The sequence below is a fragment of the Opisthocomus hoazin genome, chromosome 2 (genome assembly GCF_030867145.1).
Source record: "Opisthocomus hoazin isolate bOpiHoa1 chromosome 2, bOpiHoa1.hap1, whole genome shotgun sequence".
Taxonomy (NCBI): domain Eukaryota; kingdom Metazoa; phylum Chordata; class Aves; order Opisthocomiformes; family Opisthocomidae; genus Opisthocomus; species Opisthocomus hoazin.
The window spans coordinates 49675882-49698046 of NC_134415.1; the positions used below are offsets into that span (position 1 = coordinate 49675882).

Consider the following 22165-nt stretch of genomic DNA (forward strand, 5'->3'; position numbering starts at 1 on the left):
ATTTACAGTTATTGTAAGGAAAGATGTGTGTTAATTACCAGTGCTACCTAAAAATTTCTTTTTTGTTAATAGTAACGTTCTACTGGTAAAAGCATAAAGTGGACTCAGTTTACTGATACAGATGAGCTTAGGCCACTGTATCTTTCCAAAATAAAAGCGAGGCTTGACCTATTCTGCAAGTTGCTATAGTTTTAATCCTGGTAGTAAACATAATGATCGTATTTGATTTATGACAGTGTAGTGGTGCCAATAAATTTTCTAGAGTAGATACACTTGTGCTTCTAAAGACAAGTATGCTATCTTCTACTACATTTATACTGTGCCTGGTTAGAGTAACCCAATTACATTAAAAAAGCTTAGTTAGGATGCAGATTATCAAGCAATAAGTACTCTTTTCTCTGTAGCTTTCTCAAGGGCCTTGGCAAAACAGATCATACTGTTGAAGGACTTCTGTAGCTGTGAAAATGCACCTACACTGTAGTTGCAGTTATTATAAAAGTGGGATTTTTAATACACTATCTCTTAATGATACTATACTACAGAAAACACAACACAGGTCTGATTCAGGCTTGGACCAAATACAGTAAATGCACTGAAAGACCCTTAAAATGTTATTGTGTAAATTTTAAGAATAAAAGGAGTTTTATACTGATACTTTTGCATTAAAATAAAAAAAAAAAGTTTTGTTTTATTAACTAGATTAGCATAGTTGCTTCACCAGACTTTCTAGTGCGAGGAAGGTTTCAATTGAATGTCCTGTTAGAAATCCAGTGCAGCCATAAAAGCACCCTTCTTTCTGTATGTATAGATCTGTGTCCATTCCCACCTGCCTTTTGCATACAAACACTCTTTACCTGTCAGGGAGAATGAGAACATTCATATAACTTATTTTAACAGCTTTGAGATCTTAAAAAATCCTTCACAAAACAGTTGAGTATGACTTGATGTGCATTATTACCTTTGAAAAGCTTTGGAAACAAGGGCTGATTACAGTTTATATATACAAGTGGGGAGGTAAAAACTGGTCTGACATTGCTCATAGTCATATTGAGATTATTACCTTTTGTAACATGGACCAATGCATTTTTTCATCAGAGCAGAACTCCTCTTAGCTGTCTGAGACAGGTCACTGGTCTGCTGCTGAACTTTTTCAAATGAGTATTCCATTCTCGTTGCTGCTTTTCTTTTGTTTAGAAATCATAGCACAGAAGCATTTACTTTATTACCAAGATCTGATTTCCGGTACTCCACGTGAGAAGATAAATTTCACAAATAATAACAGTGAAGGATCTGGTTGCCTTGGCCCTGAATGGTCCTTCTTTTGTCCTAACGTTACTTATCTGTGATTTCTATCATAGATCTACAGTCTCTATGATTATTTGCACTGAAGTCTCTTCTGTGTTTGACAATGTTAAGTATCATTTAAGTGTGTTTATTTTAAGGCCTCTGCACAAGAGCTCTGAAAGAGGTTGTCAATCTAAATAAGAATCAGGGCCTGTGTTGTAGCTTTAAAAAAAAAAAAGCGCTACTGATGTTTATATGATGTAAATACAAAGGAATGGTGCATAAATCTAGTTAAGTGTAGTTTAATATCTCTTATGTTTTTTAAGATTCACGTGTCTGTTTGGCCAGTCTCCAAGGATAGATCCAGGCTTAGGCTGTCAAACAAATGGATTTTTAATGCATTTCTGTGTAGTTAAATCTAGTTTGGATGTAGTTGAAACTTCAAAATGCTGAAGTATAGCAGAAAAATTTAATTATACTAACCTTGTATGTATGTACCTTTCACTGTGCGTTCTTTAATTGCCTCAAAATAAGCTCAGCAAAACTTGTTTCTAAACATTTTTATTTTACGCACTCAGTTTGGAAGGAAGTCTCAACTGTGCCAAGATGTCATATGTGAACTTTACAGGCATTTCAGTACAGGTTTTCTTGATGTGTCTGAATCTTGTAGCTGCTTGGGTAAGGCTGAGGTTGTGCTGTGTTCTGTATGTTCTTATAAATGATTATTTCTTCTGCCTCCTATTTGCAGAGAATATCTGTATTGCGACTCATTATGGATGATTAGGTGACCCTTATCTGAGAAGTCTGCAGTAGGAAGAGCTTAGCAATTTAAAATTCTTTAGCATTTTTGGTTTCTCTGCAGGATTCATAGGATCCTTGATGATGCTACACATGCGTCCTTAAAGATCATAGTTATTGTCAATAAAATAAACAACTTGGGTATGTGTTCCTGTAGTAACCTGTTATGAAAGCAGTACTGTACCACAGGGAGTACTGATACACAAGCACAGTGGCATATGGTTATGGCAGAAAAAGTACACATGTACCACATTTGCTCTAATTGTATCAGAATGTGATTGCACAATTATAATTTTTTTCTGTTCTGTGCCTGAGGCCACAAACAGGCATATATTCATATTCAGAGGATTCTCAGCTGTCAAGAGCGTACTGTTTGTGGCCCATTGACACTGCTTCCAGAAATTCGATTTTGAAGTATATTAATATGTGAAGTGCATTGTGACACTTCGGTTTTAAAGAAAGTAAATAGATATAATGCAGCTATTTGGAGAGGGCACCTTCACCTGAAACAGATACAAGGTTTAGGCTTCCCAACCTTCATTTGCAAAGAATTCTATGGGTTTCCTGTCATTCTGTGGAATGAAAGAAATCTGAAGAGGTTTATTAAAATAAGAAATTTATTTACTTTTAAAAATACTCTGCATGATTCTGGTTTTCCTCGATGTTTTTTTTTATTGTTGCCAGCTTTTGATAGTGGTATTTTAAGGCTTAGTACTCTAATAGATATTGGAAATATATATTTGCTATAATCAAGATGCTGTTCCAGCAATGTTCTGGTTTGAGTCATGCCCCCCCTTTTTCTTCCATTTGTAATTTATTCTAGGTATTTATGTAAACTGTCAGACCAGGAGTTGCGACAGAGTGCAGCACGGAACATGGCAGATTTAATGTGGAGCACAGTTAAAGAACCATTGGATACAGCTTTGTGTTTTGATAAAGAAAGTCTTGATCTTGCGTTTAAATACTTTATGTCTCCGACTCTAACAATGAGATTGGCTGGGCTGAGTCAAATAACAGTAAGAACTTTTTAAAAATATAAATAATATTTAGAAAAATGTTTGTTTTTGTGTTTTATGAGTTACAGAGTTGTTTTGGGGGCTTTTTTACTGTGTGAAAACAGCAGAATCCTCTTGTATGCAATCTTGGGAAATTGCAGTCATGATTGTGAATATGGGATTCACTGAGAGATAAGTCCAAGTGATGGCTATATTCTGCAGCATATAGAACTGTAACATATTTCCTAAACAATTTACCATGCTAAACAAAACTGTTTTATAACCATGTTTTGTGACAGCGATGTTGAAATTAAGTCCCTTGACATGGCCATATTTTTTGTTTACAAAGGCTTTCAATCTGTTTTCATTTTTACATTTACAGTGTCTGGACCCTACTGTAATTAGCTGCTGCTTTGTATTACACATACCTCTTTTTCCTGTTTGTTTAGTGTAGTCTGTTTCTCAAGAGAGAGCATTTCTGCATTAATTAGCAGAAGACTGGATTGGAGAAGTAAATATATATAGCATCAAACAGAAATAGATTAAAGCAAAAAAAATGCCCCCACCCTTCTGTTTCCCATGGAAGTGCTCCACATTGCACTGGTCAGGCTACGTTGTGCATCCTCTGTCTGCCATTGCTTCCAATGTATGTATTACAGCCATAGGGAGACACTTATACAGAAGGTCAAAAGTGAACTTTTTTATTCATCTGAGCCTTTTCAATTTTGTGTTTCTTCTGACACTCCTGTGTTTTAAGATTTGTAGCTCATACTGTCACGTTTGCCTTAATGCACAAAATGGTGAATAGGAACAAACTATACTAGAATGAATAAACATGCTCTCCCTAAGTTTTGTAGTATTTTCTGAACACATTTAGCCTTCTCTGTTCTAACTGATTACGTAGTATCACTCAGTGACTTTCATCATCACTGACTGTCAGTAAATACAAGACAAGTTTACTTAGATTTGATTTTGCTTCTCGCTATGTTTATGTATAGAAGTACTTAAAATTCTTTTAATAAATGGCAATGTAAAGTAACCGGTAAGTATTTCCTGTCAGATTATAGGTGGTTTTTAACCAAAATAAATATTTAATTGACATAGGTATGTGACCTGCTAAGTTAAAAAAAAAAGTCTGTGAACTACATCCACTCAATATTTGTCAAATGCTATTCTAAGGGTAACTCTGTTTATTGGACTTATAAATACAAAACTGAATGGACCATGCATTCATGAATGAAAACATAATGCAGTTCATCCAGTAGTGATGCTAAAGCATGATACAGAGAAAGTTACCTTTTGGAAGAAATAGTGACATTACTTTAAATATAATTTTTGTATGTAAGTGATTTATATGAATGCTGCATATAATATATTCAGTGCCTGAATTCTAATCTTCTGTCATAATTAATTAGTGTAAAGTGAACGTTCAGGGTTCTTCTTGTGTAATCAGAGAACTCCAGAGAGTTGATGAAGTCTTAAGTGAAAATGTAGCATATTTTTGTTTTTAATTTTCATGGCCATGTGCTTTATTATTTATACAGTTACAGGTTTCTGATACTCATAATACTTGACAGATACATTTTAAAATGTCGCCGTTAACTGGACATAAGAGTAACTTCCTGGTTTTTTTTTATTCTGCACAGTTTTGGAAAATGTAATTTTCAGTATAATTTATTTTAAAGTAAATTTTCAATGTTTGCATAGTTCCATTTACGTTAGATTTTTATTCCTGTAAGTACTTTCCTTTGGTTTTGCACAATTGTTGTTGTTCAACTAGTTATGTATGTCTTTTTCTGTACCCTCACCAAAAGAAAGTCTGAAAATAAGAATGCATCAGTTTGTTTATTTTTTCAGGCATGTAGTTCATTTAAGGGAGTGTGAAATGGTGTAATTTTAAGCAGTTATGATTGATAAATACTGACTGTAAAAGTGAGATTTTTAATAATGTATGTATTACCAGAAGCAACATTTTACAGTATGTTAAGACTAAAGTGAATCTATTTCAGCCTGTAAAAAAATGGAATATTTTTTGTTAATAAGTTAAGTCTTTTTTATATGAATAGTCTCTAAAACTGCCCTGGAACACTGAGACAACTTATTCTTTCTTATTCAAATCATAGGAAATTTTCTCTGCTTTGGTTTTCTTTTCAAAGAATTAGAAGAAGCGTATTTTGATTTTTCTTGTTTGACTTCTGAGTTTGAGAAACACTTTGGTTCATTTAGTTTTGTATGCATTGCCTGGAGGAATTTTAATTGCCAGTTCTTTGCAACCTTGAGTGTGAAATCAGAACCAAAATTTAAAGACATTTTGTCTGCCTCTTTACTGAAGTTTTTGTCCTCTTTGCAAACAAAGATGTGTTTACAAAGATGTGATGTAGTTCAGTTTCATTAGTTAGTATTTTCTTACAGCCTTCTCTGTTACAGATGTACCTTCATGACTACTTTTTTGAAGGTTCTTTTTTCTGTTCAGGTCTTTGGCTAGAATTTGTCAAAGTAAATTTGTTGAAATGGTCTTACCAGCCAACATGAGTTCAACTTCCTGTTTTGTATTAAAGATTTTGGAACTACGATACCTGCAACTGCAAAATGTTTTCTTTTCCTGGACTTAAATTTGCCAGAAGTTAAGCATTTAGGCTTGAAGCAATTCTTCATTTCATTTTGCAAACAGATGGGAAGATTCAAAGAAAACTTCCAGCAAATTATGTGCAAAAGATTTTAAAGAGTGAACTTTTCAATATGTACTTTATTCCAAAGAAAAGTTGACTCAGATGCAGATTTCTAATTTCACTCCTAAGATCAAGAGTGAAGTATATTTGGTCAAATAATATCTGTGGCTTGCCTAATTGTTTCTTTTGCAAGATAAATATACTTCTGCTCTCATCGTGGAGACAGAAATTGTTGACCAAGAATATGAGTGACTCTACACAGGTGAATGTCTTCTAAGACAGAGGTGTTAATTTGTGTCTGCCAATAGATTTTTTTATTCTTCCTGTGTGAAGGTTAATGTGACCAGTCCTAAAATTAAACCTTTCAGTTTCATGGAACCTCTTGAGACTCACAGAATACATGCTGTGTGGCATACAGGGATTGTATTTGCTTACCACCAAATATAGACTTGCCTCCCTTGAAGAGTAGCATATACATAATGTGTCATATCATCCGACTAAAGTTATTTACAAAACAAGGTTGAAGATAGACACATGAGAGTTAGTTTTAGCAAAGTGGAAACTTGAGTGGTTGAATATGAACTTGGAAATAGCTACAGAAAAGAACAGCAAAATGTAAACCAAGATACCTCAAGCTTTATTTTTGCTGTTCCGTTGTTTCTCTTTGATTTCATCTCCCAGTCATCAGTTGAGGTGGTTCAGCTCCAAGATACTCTCTTCTCCCTCACAAATAGGGCTCTCATTTTCCTGTCCTTCCAGTTACAAATGAACTTAAGCATGTGAAAATTAATATATGTAACTGATCTGGCCATCCTTCGTTTTTCAGTTTTTCAACCCCTTTTTATTTGATTCTGTGCATTAGTGAAAATGCAAATGCAACATTATTAGGTTTTTCATTAACAAATTCAATGCAAAACTTGAACAGTGCACATTTATTCTTCTTGCATTGGTTTCCTATGTAGAAAGTTTAATTACCTTTGATGCCTGGGTCCTGAGACAAGACTGGCTAGGGAGATGCCTTTTTATTTTCAGCTTTCTTTGCTGAAGACTTTATACCTTTGTTGTGCTTCTTAACTAACACATTTGTATTACATTAATCGAGTGTCTGGGCACAGGTGTCTTTAGTTTCTTACTATGTTTCATATGTGGTAAAAAATTGTAGAATTATTTTATTCCCTTTGACATTTCATGGTAACGAAACATGAAGTGAAAAAAATGTTAGGAGGTGAGTGAAAATAAAGTGGTGTAACACTTTCCATGTGTATTTTGTTTTGCACTGTTGTGTCAAAATTCTAAGACTTTAATTGAACTTACTGTAAAAATTGTTTGAAAATACCAGTGTGAAAACAAACACCTTCTGTCAAAATTTCCTTGGATAAAGATTCTGTATGGGAAATTTGGATCAACGTGTGACTGTGGATTTAAAATTCATGATAATAGCAGTTCAATACTCTTTCACTCTTTGATCCCTTTCAAAACATTTTTGGTTGGGACAGGAGTCTTCAGAAAAGCAAGTGAACTTTCACTTCTTTATTTGACCCCATTGTAATTGGTTATAACAATTTCTTCATGAAGTTCTGTTGACAAGGTTTTCCACTCCTAAATATGTTTCATTTGAAAGTAATAACGTATCGATTAATAATTGTGTAATCAGGCTTTCATGTCTCACTAATTTTAATACATATTTTCGATTATTTTTCTTCAAAAAATTTTTTCCCATGAAAATTGTTGGGATTGGACATGAATAGATCTTTGTGTAAGACTGCAGGAGATTAGCTGTCACCGAGTTATAGAGTGCATACCAGACTTGTTTCAAGACAGAAAAGAGTAAACATTTTGACAAAGTTATGCAACAAGTTTAATTTTAATTTCAAAAATTGACATTACTGTGTCTTTTTTTTAAAAAAAAAAGATTACAAAGAAGCTCTATTACATAATTTTAAATATTTAAAAAATATAATGCACATGTAAAGAGTTGGATACACAGGCATCTCTGTATCTGGAAAGCTGATGCCGAGGAAGAGGGTGAAAAAGATACATAAACCTTTACCAGGCTTTTTTTTTCTCTGGGATGTCTTGAATTTATCAGTTCAGATACCTTTGAAAGCTTCATTTCATATAAAAATTTGTAATTTTCACTCTCCAGTTTTGTAGACTTTCAGCACTAATAACGTGACAAAAGAAATCTTTGCTAAGATTTTTAAGTGTTAAAATAATGGGGAAACTCATCCTAAAACATCAGTTTCCAGAGTATGTGTTTCATTTCTTATGAAAACGTATGTGCAAAGTAACTGCTGCACACCTTGTTTTGATTTCTGGAGTGGGTGGAGTTTTGTGACATCGTTTAGTTGCTTTAGTGAAAGAAAGGTTGATTAAAAAAGAAAATTGATCCCTCTTACCTGCCTGTTCAAATTTTTGTCAATGATTTATTTAAAAACATTGAAAGTGCTAGAAAAAATTGTTTACTGTCACTAATACTCTTTTTAAATATAAGAAAACTGCCTCACAAAAGACAGATAAAATTTTAATTTTTTTCTTCCTTTTTCTATCTATAGAACCAACTTCATACCTTCAATGATGTGTGTAATAATGAGTCATTAGTTTCAGACACAGAAACGTAAGTAGGAACATTATAATGAATAGTTTAAGTGTATATTGTTGTAGTTCTGTGTTGTTGTTATGGATTGTAAACAGTGGGAAGTAGTGATAATCTGAGGCATTTATTAGAAATATTGTAGTCAGGGGTTTAACAAATGGTTTTAAATGGTAACTTTAAAAATATTTCTAAATGTTAGTGGATTTTTTACTGTCTTAAAAGATAGAGTCAAGGTAACCTTTAGAAGATTGTAGATACTGGAATAATGAATACCTATAGTGGGCCATTATCTCCATTGTGGTTTATAAAGAAGAACCAGCTGATTCATATCCAAGTAGTATTATTGCTGTCTTCTCATTTCTCCTGATTATTTAGTTAACTAAGAGTTGCCTTGCCATCACTGGCACACAGCCTTGTTAGTAGTTTTCCACTGAGTCTGTGAGACTGTGCTGTTTGTTGTTTTTCTTCAGAGTCCTTATTTATATAATTCAGGTGTGTTTAACAATTCTGAAGGGGACTCCTGTAAATCTTCCAGAAGATTCACGTGTGAGATTATATTCCAGTGAGGAAATGTATTGATTTTTGTAGTAACTCTAAACTTAATATTAGAACTATCTAGAATTTAGAAAAAAGTATGTCTTTAGGTAGTTGAAATAACTGTTCTTTTGAAATAATAGGGTGAAGTATTTAAAATCTAGGATTTTACTTGTGGCATACTCTGTGTTTATCTTGGGTGTGATCATAGAGTCATGGAATCGTTTAGGTTGGAGGAGACTGCCAAGATCATCGAGTCTAACCATTAACCTAGCAGTGTCAATTCCACCACCTAGCACTGTCAATTCCACCACTAAACCGTGTTGTGAAGCTCTGCATCTCTGCGTCTTTTAAACACCTCCAGGGATGGTGTCTCAACGACTTCCCTGGGCAGCCTATTCCAATGCCTGACCACTCTTTCAGTGAAGAAATTTTTCCTAATATCAAATCTAAACCTGCCCTTGCACAACTTGAAGCCCTTTCCTCTTATCCTATTGTCTGTTACTTGGGAGAAGAGACACCCACCTCACTACAACCTCCTTTCAGGTAGTTGTAGAGAGCAATAAGGTCTCCCCTCAGCCTCCTCTTCTCCAGACTAAACAACCCCAGTTTCCTCAGCCGCTCTTCATAAGACTAGCCCTTTCACCAGCCTCATAGCCCTTCTATGGACACACTCCAGCACCTCAATGTCTTTCTTGTAGCGAGGGGCCCAAAACTGAACACAGTGTTTGAGGTGCGGCCTCACCAGTGCCAAGTACAGGGGGACAATCGCTTCCCTACTCCTGCTGGCCACACTATTCCTGACACAAGCCAGGATGCCATTGGCCTTCTTGGCCACCTGTGCACACTGCTGGCTCATGTTCAGCTGGCTGTCGACTAACATCTCAAGATCTTTTTCCGCCGGGCAGCTTTCCAGCCACTCCTCCCCAAGCCTGTAGGGTTGCGTGGGGTTGTTGTGACCCAAGTGCAGGACCTGCAACTTGGCCTTGTTGAAACTCATACAGTTGACCTTGGCCCATCAATCCAGCCTGCCGAGATCCCTCTGCAGAGCCTTCCTACCCTCAAGCAGATTGACACTCCCGCCCAGCTTGGTGTCATCAAGGGTGCACTCGATCCCCTCGTCCAGATCGTTGATAAAGATGTTAAGCACCACTCGTGACCGGCTGCCAGCTGTGTTTAACTCCGTTTGCCACGGCTCTTTGGGCCTGGCCATCTAGCCAGTTTTTTACCCAGCAAAGTGTGTACCCATCCAAGTCATAAGCATCTGGTTTCTCCAGGAGGATGCTGTGGGAAACAGTGTCAAAGGCTTTGCTGAAGTCTAGGTAGACAAACATACACAGCCTTTCCCTCATCAACTAAGCTTATCACCTTGTCATAGAAGGAGATCAGGTTAGTCCAGCAGGACCTGCCTTTCATAAACCCATGCTGTCTAGGCCTGATTGCCTGGTTGTCCTGTATGTGCTGCATGATGTCACTCCAGATGATCTGCTCCATAACATTCCCTGGCACTGAGGTTATACAGACAGGCCTGTAGTTCCCAGAGTCCTCCTTCCTGCTCTTCTTGTAGATGGTGTCACATTAGCTAACTTCCAGTCAACTGGGACCTCCCCAGTTAGCCAGGACTGCTAATAGGTGATGGAAAGTGGCTTAGCAAGTACATCCACCAGCTCCTTCAGCACCATTGGGTGAATCCCATCTGGCCCCATAGACCTGTGTGTGTCTATATGACATAGCAGATCGCTGACCATTTACCCGTGGATTTTGGGAATTTCCTTCTGCTCCCCATCCCTGTTTTCCTGCTCAGGGGACTGTGTGTCTGGAGAACAACTTCCCTTACTGTTAAAGACTGAGACAAAGAAGGCATTAAGTACCTCAGCCTTGCCTCATCCTTTGTCACTAAGTTTCCCCTGGCATCTAATAGAGGATGGAGATTCTCCTTCACCCTCATTTTGTGACATGCTCCTTATATCTTGGGGGTTGTATCCCTGTGTGTATCTCTCTCGCTACAGACACACACTCTCCACTATCTTTTGCCCGTTAATGAGAGGTCTGTTACACCAGCAGTTGGCTTGATTTTTTGTCTGGGGAGTTTTATTATAGGTGGTTTTATTTTAACACCTGCTTACTGAAATCTGGCAGTAGTCAAGACCACAATACTGTTGATTTCATTTAAATAGCAACTGGAATATTTGAAGTAAAATTTATGGTAATACGTTGATATTTTAAAAATAAAGAATCAGAACCTAGGACAGTTTTGCTTTCATAAAGATATGAAAATACCTTGAGAATATAAAATGAATAACCACTTGTGATCAACTTTTTATTGTCCTTTGTCACTAAATCAGTAGGTGAACATGAATCCATGCTATCTGCTTATTTCAAAGTACATTTTGATACATAGTGTCAGAAAAAAAGAATTTTCCTCAAGTATGGCACAAATATCTTACTATGAGCTGGTGAAACCTGAATGTCATGTCATTAGCTCATGTACGTTTCAAAAATTTTGCATTATTGTAATAAATGTAACCACATTTGTTACTTTAATATGATATATACTTATATATTTTGTGCCCTGGGAGAGGTATTGGGTTTTTTCCAAAGCCTCTAGTTCTGTAGCAGTAGAAATAAACACTACAAGAGCATAACATGTCGAGTATGTGAGGTGGCTTGGTTGGCTGGTGTATTTTCAGTATTGTACTGACAGTTTATGCTGTATTGTTACACTGGGACTGCCAAACCTCTATTTTATCTATTTCTTCTATTCTGTCCTTCATGTTGGGAATCTGAAACTGAGGTGTTTCTTGGTTAGTTTATCTTCTGAAATACATTGTGAATAAAATAGCTTTTAACTAGTAGTAACTAATTAAGGTACATTGAGATGAAGTTACTCTGCCAGTTAAACTTAATAAAAAGTTGTTGAATTTTCTGTGTCAAATGTAAAAAAGGAAGTTATCAACAGGGGATAAAGAGAAGGGTGCTTAAACTTCCCTGTAGAAAAGCGGGTATACTATGCAAGAACATCAGAGTTGTTTTAAAGCTGAAAGAAATTGTCAGATGCTCACTGGGAATATTACTTTCCTGGCAAGGGCATCTGTAAACAGCCTGTTTTTGAAAGGAATACAGCATGAACAGAAGACCTTCTTTTCCACTTTTGTGAAGTATTGCAGTGTATCTTCGTATATCTTTTGAAATCACTGAGATCTTCCAGCCAAATGGTCACAAAAGGCTGGTGCAGAAGGATGGGGAAAATGTCTCACTTCCACAGTTTGTTCAGTGAAAGCTTCCGTCTCATTAGTGACTCTGTTCATGAGAAATTTTTGGATGAGATGGCACTTATGGAGTTGGCAATGATTGAATGAGCAGCAAAAGGAAAGCTTTTTGTTACTATTTTCTTTCCTTAGTGGAGAACGGAAGTCTGGGATTTATTTTGTACCTTTGTAGCCTCTGCAGATGTATCAAAGGAAGATGTTTTGCGTTGTCTGGTCATCCCCATTATGTGTTTTGACTTTTCCAGATGCGTTTGGAACTGTCAACCTTTGGGATTTCTGCTTCTGTATCTTGGCAAGGTGGGTTTGTGGGAAGTATCTTTCTTTTTAAAAAAAGAGCTATCAGTTGGTCCTAGCTCTTCCCTTTTTTGGGGGGGAGTATCATCAGGATTTTTTAGCAAATATTTTGCAACAGTAACTTCCCAGCTTTATCTGCATGGTTGCAATTTTTTCCATGGTAGGACAAGCTAAAGCATCTCTAGGAAAACATTGGATTTCACAACCTGCACTTGAAAGCAGCAGAAAGCTAAGACAGAGAAATCTATTTTCTAGCTGTAGGTATTTGTATGTTTCTTTAGATTTGGTTTACTGACTGTCTTCTCTTGGGTTGAGGGTTTGTGGTGACTGAGTGTGTGTATTGTCCAGTATGTGCAGTGTATCAGTGACTCAGTTTCATAATATCCCTCAGAGAGATAGTTTTGATTTAACTGTTGTTCCTGGCTCTTCATATTGCAAGGAAATTGATTCTATCTTAAGTACTGAAGAGTATGAATCTATTGAATCTAAAAATTATAAGAATCTATTAAAGCTAAAATGACAAGACTGAACAGAAGAGTCCTCAAGTCTTAGAATACTCATTCCTAAAACTATTTTCTCTGATTCCTAAAACTATTTTGCTGATGTTGGTTAGTGAAAATTGATCATGCCTTTCAGGGAGGGAAAGGTTTGGGTTTTTTTAGCTGTTTAGACCACAAGAGACGATGTCATCCTGTGCAAATAACATGTGTAAAGAAATATTTTGTTTTGCTCTTCACTTGGCAGACAGCCAAGTATTTGAGTTTCAGGATTCAGACTGGAGCTGAGATGGCCTCCTGCCTCATTTATAAACTTGATTAACCTCACTTAAAAAGCTTCCTACAGAGTAATTTTAGGTGCCCAAAATTCCTTTCACCTCTGAACAGTAAGATCTGGACTGTTTCTTCTCCTTTCTTTTCGCTCGCTTTCCTTACTTATTGAGATGTTAAACTGCAAATTTTCTATTGCTTTTTCACTTCACCGCTGTTCTCTTAGCTCGTGTTAACTCTTGCTTTCTCATTTTTTGTCAAAGCTCACCAACCGAGTTTATGGCAGCATCTTTTAAACACCTCTTCACCTCTCTCTATTCCACATTCCAGGGATCTTTTCAGATTGTCTCTGTAAAAAATAGCAGTAAAGTTTTTCACTTAGCCCCACTAATGTTTCTTTCTAGTGGAATACACAGTAGTTTAATAAATATTCAAAATGTTGTGATAGTGGTGGTTTTGGAGTCTGCAGAGCATCAAATAGGAAGATGTGCGCTCATAAACAAAAACGTGTGCTTGAATGTGTTGGGAAGGTGCCTGCTATATCTATTTAGTTGAGATCAGTGTTTCACGTCCATTGATGTATTGTAGATGCTATTGCAGTGATTTTGTCAATAAGTGTTAGTCTTCATCCTTTGCAAGCTGCTCGTTACATTGCTACATTTCTTCTAAGGTTTTAGACTGTACTTTTCAGTGATGTTGCTGACTTGCAGTTGTATTTTGTGTAGTACTGAGCTGATGTGTTTTTGTAGCTGCATGGTGAATTGTGTTGGGAATTGGCTGGTTGGATAAATAAGGTTTTCTTGGGGGGAGGGGGGGTATTTTGCTGTGGGATTTGTTCCTGGATCTGGGTCATCATGTGGCTACCAAGTATTGCACCACAGCCTTAGAGTAAAATGTTTCTAGGACTTTAATCTAGTCCTCTTATAGAGAGGCATTCTTTGACCTACCAGGAAAATGCATAAACTGTAGTTTCCTTCCTGATTGTAAGCTCTACAACTTGCCTTTCATAAGTACAGTTTACAAACATCAGGTTATGTCAGAAACTGCATAGCTCCCACTCTTTCCCCACAGTCTCATGGAAGGCCTGGGGAAAGCAATGTCAAAAGTGCTTAAATTTAATTTCTTGGAAGTAAAACAGTTATTTTTGACAGACATGAATTGTCAGTGAATTTAAATTAAAAGTCTAGGGAGAGATTGATTAAGTCTAGAGATCATGTAGACCAATATGTTGTGTAGATTTCCAGTGTGAGAGATTTAGAGACAGTTAAACTAGAGTAGCTGCTAACCCTTAATTTTTCATTCACTTCTCCCTCACCCACAACACACACTCGTAGAGAGTATAATGTTCTTTAAAGGACTTCTGTTGCTATCCCGATTACTAAATCCATGAAAAATAGCTAATACATGTTATTACCAAGGTGAATGTTTTTACTACTAAGGTCTGTATGACTTAGATCTCTAATTTGTAAAACCGTTCTTTGTACTGCTACTTTCATGTCAGAGGAAACAGCATATCTATACTTTGATTGTAATGCATGATTTTCACTCTCACTGTTTCCTTCAGTATGAAGGAGGAAAATTTTCCTATAACCTTTTGAAGAACTTCTTTTAAAAGAAAATTTGAGCATGTTTTTACTGGAAGTGGAGCTCTTAATAAGTTGCCTGAATTATGGTGATATTGTATAGTAATAGCCATATAACAATTTGAAAAATGCTTTATGAAAAAGTACTTTTGAATTACAAAGAATACAGACTATATGAAAGATATTTTAACATATCTAGAAATCGAAATTAAACCGTATTGAAAAATATTGAAAATTATACTTTAAATCTTTTAATAAAAAGTTATTCTAGGTTGCCCTGCTTATTGGGGCAACTCAGAACTTAGTGAATTTTTATGAACTTGAGTGTATCTGAAATTTCTCAAGACTACAGGGCATTTGATAATTATTGAAGTAAAAATGGGATAACTGACAGTATACAAGCCTAAATCATAGGTTAATTTATTCATAAGCAGGCAGTTTGTTTATGTGAAGTTCTGGAATTGCTTGTGAGTTAAGGTGTTCGCTCTGTTTGAAAGTGAGGAAACTTACCAAGGAGCTGGAAAACCACCAAATCCATACCAAATGAATGTTTACCTTCAGAAATCTGAGATGTCATTTGATCACAGTTGAGCTCACCAGTAGGATAAAGAGTTTTTTACCGCTAAGAATACATCTATTAAAAAAAGGTATTCCTTCAAAAGAATAATTCATTATTTCTCAAAATAAAAATGTTGCAGATTATAGACACAGAACAGCCATACTAAGTTAATAAAATGTGAAGGAACTCAGTCTAGGGGAGAGTTTTTGTTCTTTCCTTTGGAGTAGCTAAAATACAACATATGACTCTGGATACAATGTCTAACGGACATTGTACCACTAGCAGAAGTATTTTGTTTAGAGACACACTGAGCAGTATGTCCTTTCATATTAATATCACCTAGTGAATCTAGCACTGTTTATCTTGGATGCATTCTGAAAGCTGCAGGTGTAAAAATTCAGATCCGGGAAGAAATTAAGTGGTCCTGGAACAAAATTACCTCCATTGACTTACGACTCAGGTGTAAGGCTTTTGCCTCTTATGGAGGACCATATGCAATTACTTATTTCACATTTCATAACCAGAAGGGCATCCATTCAGTTCTCCTGCATCTAGCAGGTGTATGTTCACTCATGTGACCAGCTCTGTCTACCTTTTATACATGCAAAATGCGAACTGTGAGGCTTTCTGCTTATATTTTGGTCATGTAGGAGGAGCGCTTCTGCCCACAGCAAGGGGAAGCCGTGTAAAGTCATAAGAAGGAGCTAGGGGTGAATAGGGCGTAAGTTCAAGGAACTTTTTTGCAGGCTGCATTCAGTTTTCGGAGAGTGGGTTGGGCATTTGTGATTTAGGATGAATCTATAATCAAGTCTACCAGCTGTATGACAAAATGAAAAAGAACAGAGCTATAGTCTCTTGAGCTATATGGACAATGCCACTATGGTCACTTGTAGTTGTCAGCATGGAGGCAAGTGGAAAAGAGCATTTTTTAGAGCCATGCTTGTCGCTGAAGGAAACTGGTAGGATATATTCAAATGAATAGTAAGTTCCTTTAGCTGTAAAACCTGCAAAATCACAGTGAAAGGATCTTCAGATTGTATTGGACAAAAATCCAAGCCCTGAATGACTCTGTAATGCACGTGCTCCAAAGTTTGGTTTGGGTTAGGCATCTTCGGGGTGTTGGGGGTGGTGGTTGGGTTTTGGTTTGGTTTTGAAATGAGGCTGTAGGAAGTTAAATGCATATGGATTCTATGGAATAGACCTGGCTTATCATTTTTATCCCTGTTTCAGCAGATACACTGTCAAACTTACTTTACAGTATGAGAACTAATTTAGTAATAAGCCATAAATGATACTGTTGGTAAATTGTTGTACCTTGCAATCCAGTTATTACTTAAATGTTAGGGGGCATTATCTTTTTTGAACAGTATAAGAATATTTGATTCCTCATGTTCTGGAGTTAGAATAGAAGAGGACAGTGTAGGAATGGTGTACGTTGAGTAATAGGAACTATGCTGAGTTCATCCATAGAGATCAAGCAATTCAAAACAATTGATGCCAAGAACTATGCTAAGAACTGGCAACATGCCACAGAAAAGTGAATCCTGTTTGGAAAACCTATAAAGGCAATTTCTTTTTACCTAAATAATCTTACTTTCTTATTACAGATGATAAAGATTGGCAATCCTGGAGTTTTAATACTGACCATAAATGTGACACAGATAGCAGTGGTAAAAATAATTCTTCCCGTAGTACCCTAAGACAGCCCCTTCATCCCATCCCCTTCTTCTTGTGAAACAGGCTGCTTTTATTCCAGGGCCATTTAAACTACAGGCTGTGCTTTAAATACCATGATGTCCTCCTATTGCTTCTGGCACCAAAATCTGGGTAAACAAACATTTTCTTGAAAGGAAGGAATAAAAAGGAGCTTATGCAATAGTATCCAGACAGGGCAATTGTTTCTGGAAGTTCAACTTTTGTTACGGAAAATTCATTTTCCTTGTCCTGTTCTGTTCGAATGTTTCCTTATGGATTGGCAGTGGGTGAAGTTCTCTATTGTTATGGATGAAACAAAATGAGAATTTTAAAGTATCTGTATGCTACATGTGTGTAAGTATGGCCATGTAAAATATAGGTTTTTAAAGCTATATGAGTTGCTTTTTAATTAGGAGAATCTAAAAATACTTAAGTGGTTTTCTTTAAAAAAATAATTTCTATCATTCCCACCTTTAGCTATATTTGTGAACTCAGTTGTTCTGGAATTTCATTATAAACTTGGGTTAAATAGCAGTGTTTATCAAAATCTTACCTGTGAGGTCTTTGAAAGTGGTCTGCAGGTGGTCTGTTGAGCTCTATTAACTAATAAAACTGGTAAAGTTGTTGGTTACATGTTTGGTAACGATCCAGAGGGGTGAGTGGGAAATGTTGATATTTGGCATTAGTCTTCCAGCTAAAGAAAAAATTACAGAAATTATTTGCTTCCTACCTGAATGAACGAAAGCTGAGTATACTTTGTCTTCAAAAAAGTTTTCGTATGCTTACTGCAATTACAGATATTAATTTGAAAGACATGCTGTGCTAGGGAAGAGCACAGTGTGTAGATATTATAGGCAGATAATTTTACATATGTTTCCACTGTTTTTTTCATGTCTAGGTCAATTGCGAAAGAGCTTGCAGACTGGCTTATCAGCAACAATGTAGTTGAGCACATTTTTGGACCAAATTTGCATATTGAGGTTTGTATAAAATTATTATTTTTAGTATAAACACAGAGGAGTAACTTCTTGTTCTAGTAAATCTTTCTTCAATATGTTCTCACTTTGCAGATCATCAAACAGTGCCAAGTGATTCTGAATTTTCTTGCAGCTGAAGGGAGACTCAGTACTCAACATACAGACTGTATTTGGGCTGCAGCACAGGTATATATAAAATTTTTATAATTGCAGGAATGATAAAAAAAAGAAAACAGAAAATGGCAAGTTGATTTGATGTTCGTAAAGCTGAGTTTCCTAATTTTTCTTGTCTGTCTGAGTGTTTTGCTGACCAAAATTTTAAGCTAGGTAACTGCCACAATTACTGTTTTTTCATTATTTGCAAGAATTCGCCCAGGCTACTTTTATACAAGAAAAAAAATTAAGTTGTATAGCAAAGATAGAGTGTTTTCACTAAGAAAGTGTAGATGTAATATTTGTATTTATATTTATATTTCACTTGTAGGGTAGATGTAATATTTGTACTATTCTGCTAAATTGCCTTGTTCCTATGTATTGTAGCTTCCATTTCTGTTACTCCTGGTAGGAATAGTCAGGTGAAAACTGTGACAGTGAAATTTACAACTGTGCTGCGGTGCTGATGTTAAAACCTATAGAAGGCACCGAGTTTTTATTTTTTGCTTGGTAAACCTGGAAACTCTGATTGGCTTTTTTCCTTCAGAAAGATGTATTTGTTTGCTATTTGAATGAATTGCTGTGCTTTTTATTTTGGTTATGAAATTTTTTATTTAGGGGATATGAATACAGTAGACATTTTGATTTCCTGTTGTGGAAATTGTCTTTCCATGGTTTCATTCTGCCTTTATTATTTGAAAAAACCCAGCAAAATAATCCCCCAAACCAACCAATCAAATAAGCAAAAAATCCCTACACCACCCAAAAAAACCAGAAAAAACCCTCAAGGTTTCAGTGTCAATTTTTCTGAAAAATACACTCAAAATGAAGGTCAGAGAAATAAAATTTATCTTTTTGAACTGGTATAGGGAATGTACTTTATACAAGTTAGAATTTGAGGTTTTTTTTTTTAAAATGTTCAATATTTCTCTGTACTTGAATACTACTGTACACACATTCTGAAACCTCCGTAGTTGTTTGTCATTATAACATGCAACTGATATGTTAAATTCACTGTAATAGGCTCCAACAATTTTCTGTATCAGAGTCATTATTGATTACTTATTTCACTTACATTTTAAAAATGCTGTTTTACCTTGCTTGATGTTTTTCACACATACGGTAACTCCACACTAGTATTTGACCTCTGGACTTTTTCTGTCTTTTTATGATAGAAAATATGGATATCTTTTTCTGTCTATTTATGAACTTAATATAATTACCGAAGTGTGATAATTCTTGTACAGTTCACATGTTCATTTTGACATACTGATATTTTAAAAATATGTGTGTTTGATGTCAGAATTAAGTATGTCCTGTTTACTTCATGTTAAAAATTTAAACTTCTAATGTTGTTTAAACAGCTGGCATCATTAGAGTAGAGGAATAGAAGGCCTTAAAGAGTATGTTTTCCATTTTTTAAACTAACTTTTTACAAAAATTTGTCTTCTCTGAGTTGAAGCAGGTATCTCAAGCTGTTTAAATGCATCTTTGTGTAGAACCCATATAATTTCATTCCAGTTTGAATCCTGTGAAAGATGTACCCCATAAACTGCTGAGATGGATATTTTACATGCTAAGAAAGCAAACTAAAATAAAGAATGAAAAAACGCTTTTGAGGTGCATATGTGGTAACCAACATTAAGAATCTTTTTCTAGAAGCTTCCTGTAACCATCATTTTATTTTTGCAACATCCTTGTAGAAGTGATGAAACCCTTTGAGTGACTATGAAAAGCAGCATTTAACCTAAGAGGAAATATCTAGGAGAAGTGTTACTTTAATGTGTAAATAGAGTAGTTAGCTAAACACAGTGTCATATTTTTTGACATCCATTACTGGAAAGACAAAAGAATTATAAATAATCCTCACACAGTTCCCACAGTCTGCTCTCTCACTCTCATATTAGCCTGTAATGTCTTTATTTGTATTCACCACTGCTAATAAGGTAATCATTACAAATATTATTTCCCACTGGATTTAGCATATACACTAATATTTTAGAAGTTATATTTGAATTAAAATACAAAATAATCTTGCAGTTCTTCTTTTCACCAAAACTCTTAGAACTGGAACTCAGGAAGATACTGTCACATTTGATTTCACTAAACTTTACATGCTTTACACAACAAAAATTAAGTTTAGTCAAAATTGGAAGTGTGATGTAGTTTGGAATTATTGGACAAGTGCTTCCTGAGAATTTGTGCAAAGATGTTGTTTAATTGCTGCAATTTTATCAATCTTTGAATTTTTTTTGAAGTTTATTTTGCTTTTCCCGTTATCTTCTCTGTGTTTTTCTGCTTTGTAGCTAAAGCATTGCAGTCGTTACATACATGACTTGTTTCCTTCTTTGATCAAAAACTTGGACCCTGTCCCACTTAGACATCTTCTTAACCTAGTCTCAACTCTTCATCCAAGTGCTCACACTGAACAGGTAAAACAAGGCAAACAAAATCACTGTAAGGAGAAAAGATGTTATGATAGTACATTAAACAAGCTTCATGGATTTGTCTTTGTCTTTCTAAAGGAATGCGTGTAAAAGTAATAGTAGTTGTTCTTAATGCATAAGGGAGGAAACTGTATGAATAAAGTCATGTTTCTTCAAGTAGGTCTTTTCTGGCTTTTGAATTATGATCTTTTTCAGAGATTTCTTTAAGACTGCATAACCACTGATATAAAATTTTTACTTCATATTTGAAGTTAAAAAGTTTTTCGCACAACATGTGCATTCATTTATTTAGATGAGTTTATTCTGGTGAACTGTAGTACTGATACATTGAAAGATTAACAGTGGATCTTTGCATACAAAACCTACTGCTTAATGGTGCCATTATCTGGTTTTGTTTATAGACCTTGTATTTGGCATCAATGCTTATAAAAGCACTGTGGAATAATGCTCTAGCAGCTAAGGCTCAGCTGTCAAAACAAAGCTCTTTTGCATCTTTACTGAGTACCAATCTACCCATGGGAAACAAAAAAGGTATGTGGTTTTCCAATAGATCTGGTAGTTAAGTTTTTAATTTTCATAATCTTCTTACTGACTTGGGACAAAAAGGATATCTAGAACTTTTTACTTGAAGAATTTTTTAAAATTGTTATGCTCGCATATTTTTCAAGCAGAAGTTGAGGATAAAGATGAAAATGTTAAAACTTTGTGAGCACGTTTGGAAAGCTTTCTGTTTCTCAGCAATTTTGTTTATGTATCTAAAGTAGTATGTATTTTTCTTTTTTTTTTTTTTTTTTTTTGAATCCAGAGGATGGTCCATAACTCATCAGTTAACTCTTCATGTTCTGCTGAACATCTATAACTTAGATAGCTACAAAAAAATCTTACAAAAGCTTATGTAATTTTTTGATATTACATGTTATATCCTTTTTTTCTTTTTTTTACTTGACTGTGTGTTTCCCCACAGTCATTACTAAAGGAGCTGCTGAGCCATTTTACTGTAGTTTCCCTTTCTTTTCTTACTGCTGATTTTTATGAATCATGGACGACTGTATGCTGACAGAAAGATTTTTAGTCACTTATTTTTCCATCCTGCTTTTTTTCCTTCAGAAGACGAGGAGCTCAGAAGAGCAGCCCCTTCACCTTGTAAGTATAGTTTCAGAAGTACACCATGATCTGATACGTTTGATACTATGGCAATTTTCTACAGCTATTGAATTTGAATAGGGGAAAAACTAGTAAAAGTTTGAAATTATGTTCTTATAAGAAGTAAAATTAAATTATATTTAGTGTAGAATCTGGGAAATTCCTATAGTTGTGCTATATACCGGCAAGACGAGACATCAGAATACAAATATTATAGTAAAATGCTCAGTGTTGTAAAAAGAATTTCTGGTGTTTAGGTACTCGGGTTGTTTGAGTTATGTCCCTTGTTCAGCTGTTTGCAGGAAAAATGCGGTTGAGTTCAGCATTTGAGGCAGATTTATATAGTGCTGCTACATTCCATTTGATATATGTCACAAAGTAACTGCGAAATGTGGTTTTGAA

The 22165-nt window shown here is 35.5% G+C and overlaps 1 protein-coding gene across 5 annotated transcripts in view; it reads left to right on the forward strand.

Moving 5' to 3' along the window:
• USP34 (ubiquitin specific peptidase 34) overlaps positions 1-22165 on the forward strand; it is a 147518-nt gene that overhangs the window by 37131 nt on the left and 88222 nt on the right. For all 5 annotated transcript variants that reach the window (XM_075413537.1, XM_075413541.1, XM_075413540.1 and 2 more), the window contains exons 7-13: positions 2906-3098; positions 8302-8363; positions 17942-18023; positions 18114-18206; positions 20480-20605; positions 21022-21151; positions 21728-21763. In XM_075413537.1, the coding sequence (XP_075269652.1) occupies positions 2906-3098; positions 8302-8363; positions 17942-18023; positions 18114-18206; positions 20480-20605; positions 21022-21151; positions 21728-21763 (722 nt within the window). The remainder of the gene's footprint in view (positions 1-2905; positions 3099-8301; positions 8364-17941; positions 18024-18113; positions 18207-20479; positions 20606-21021; positions 21152-21727; positions 21764-22165) is intronic.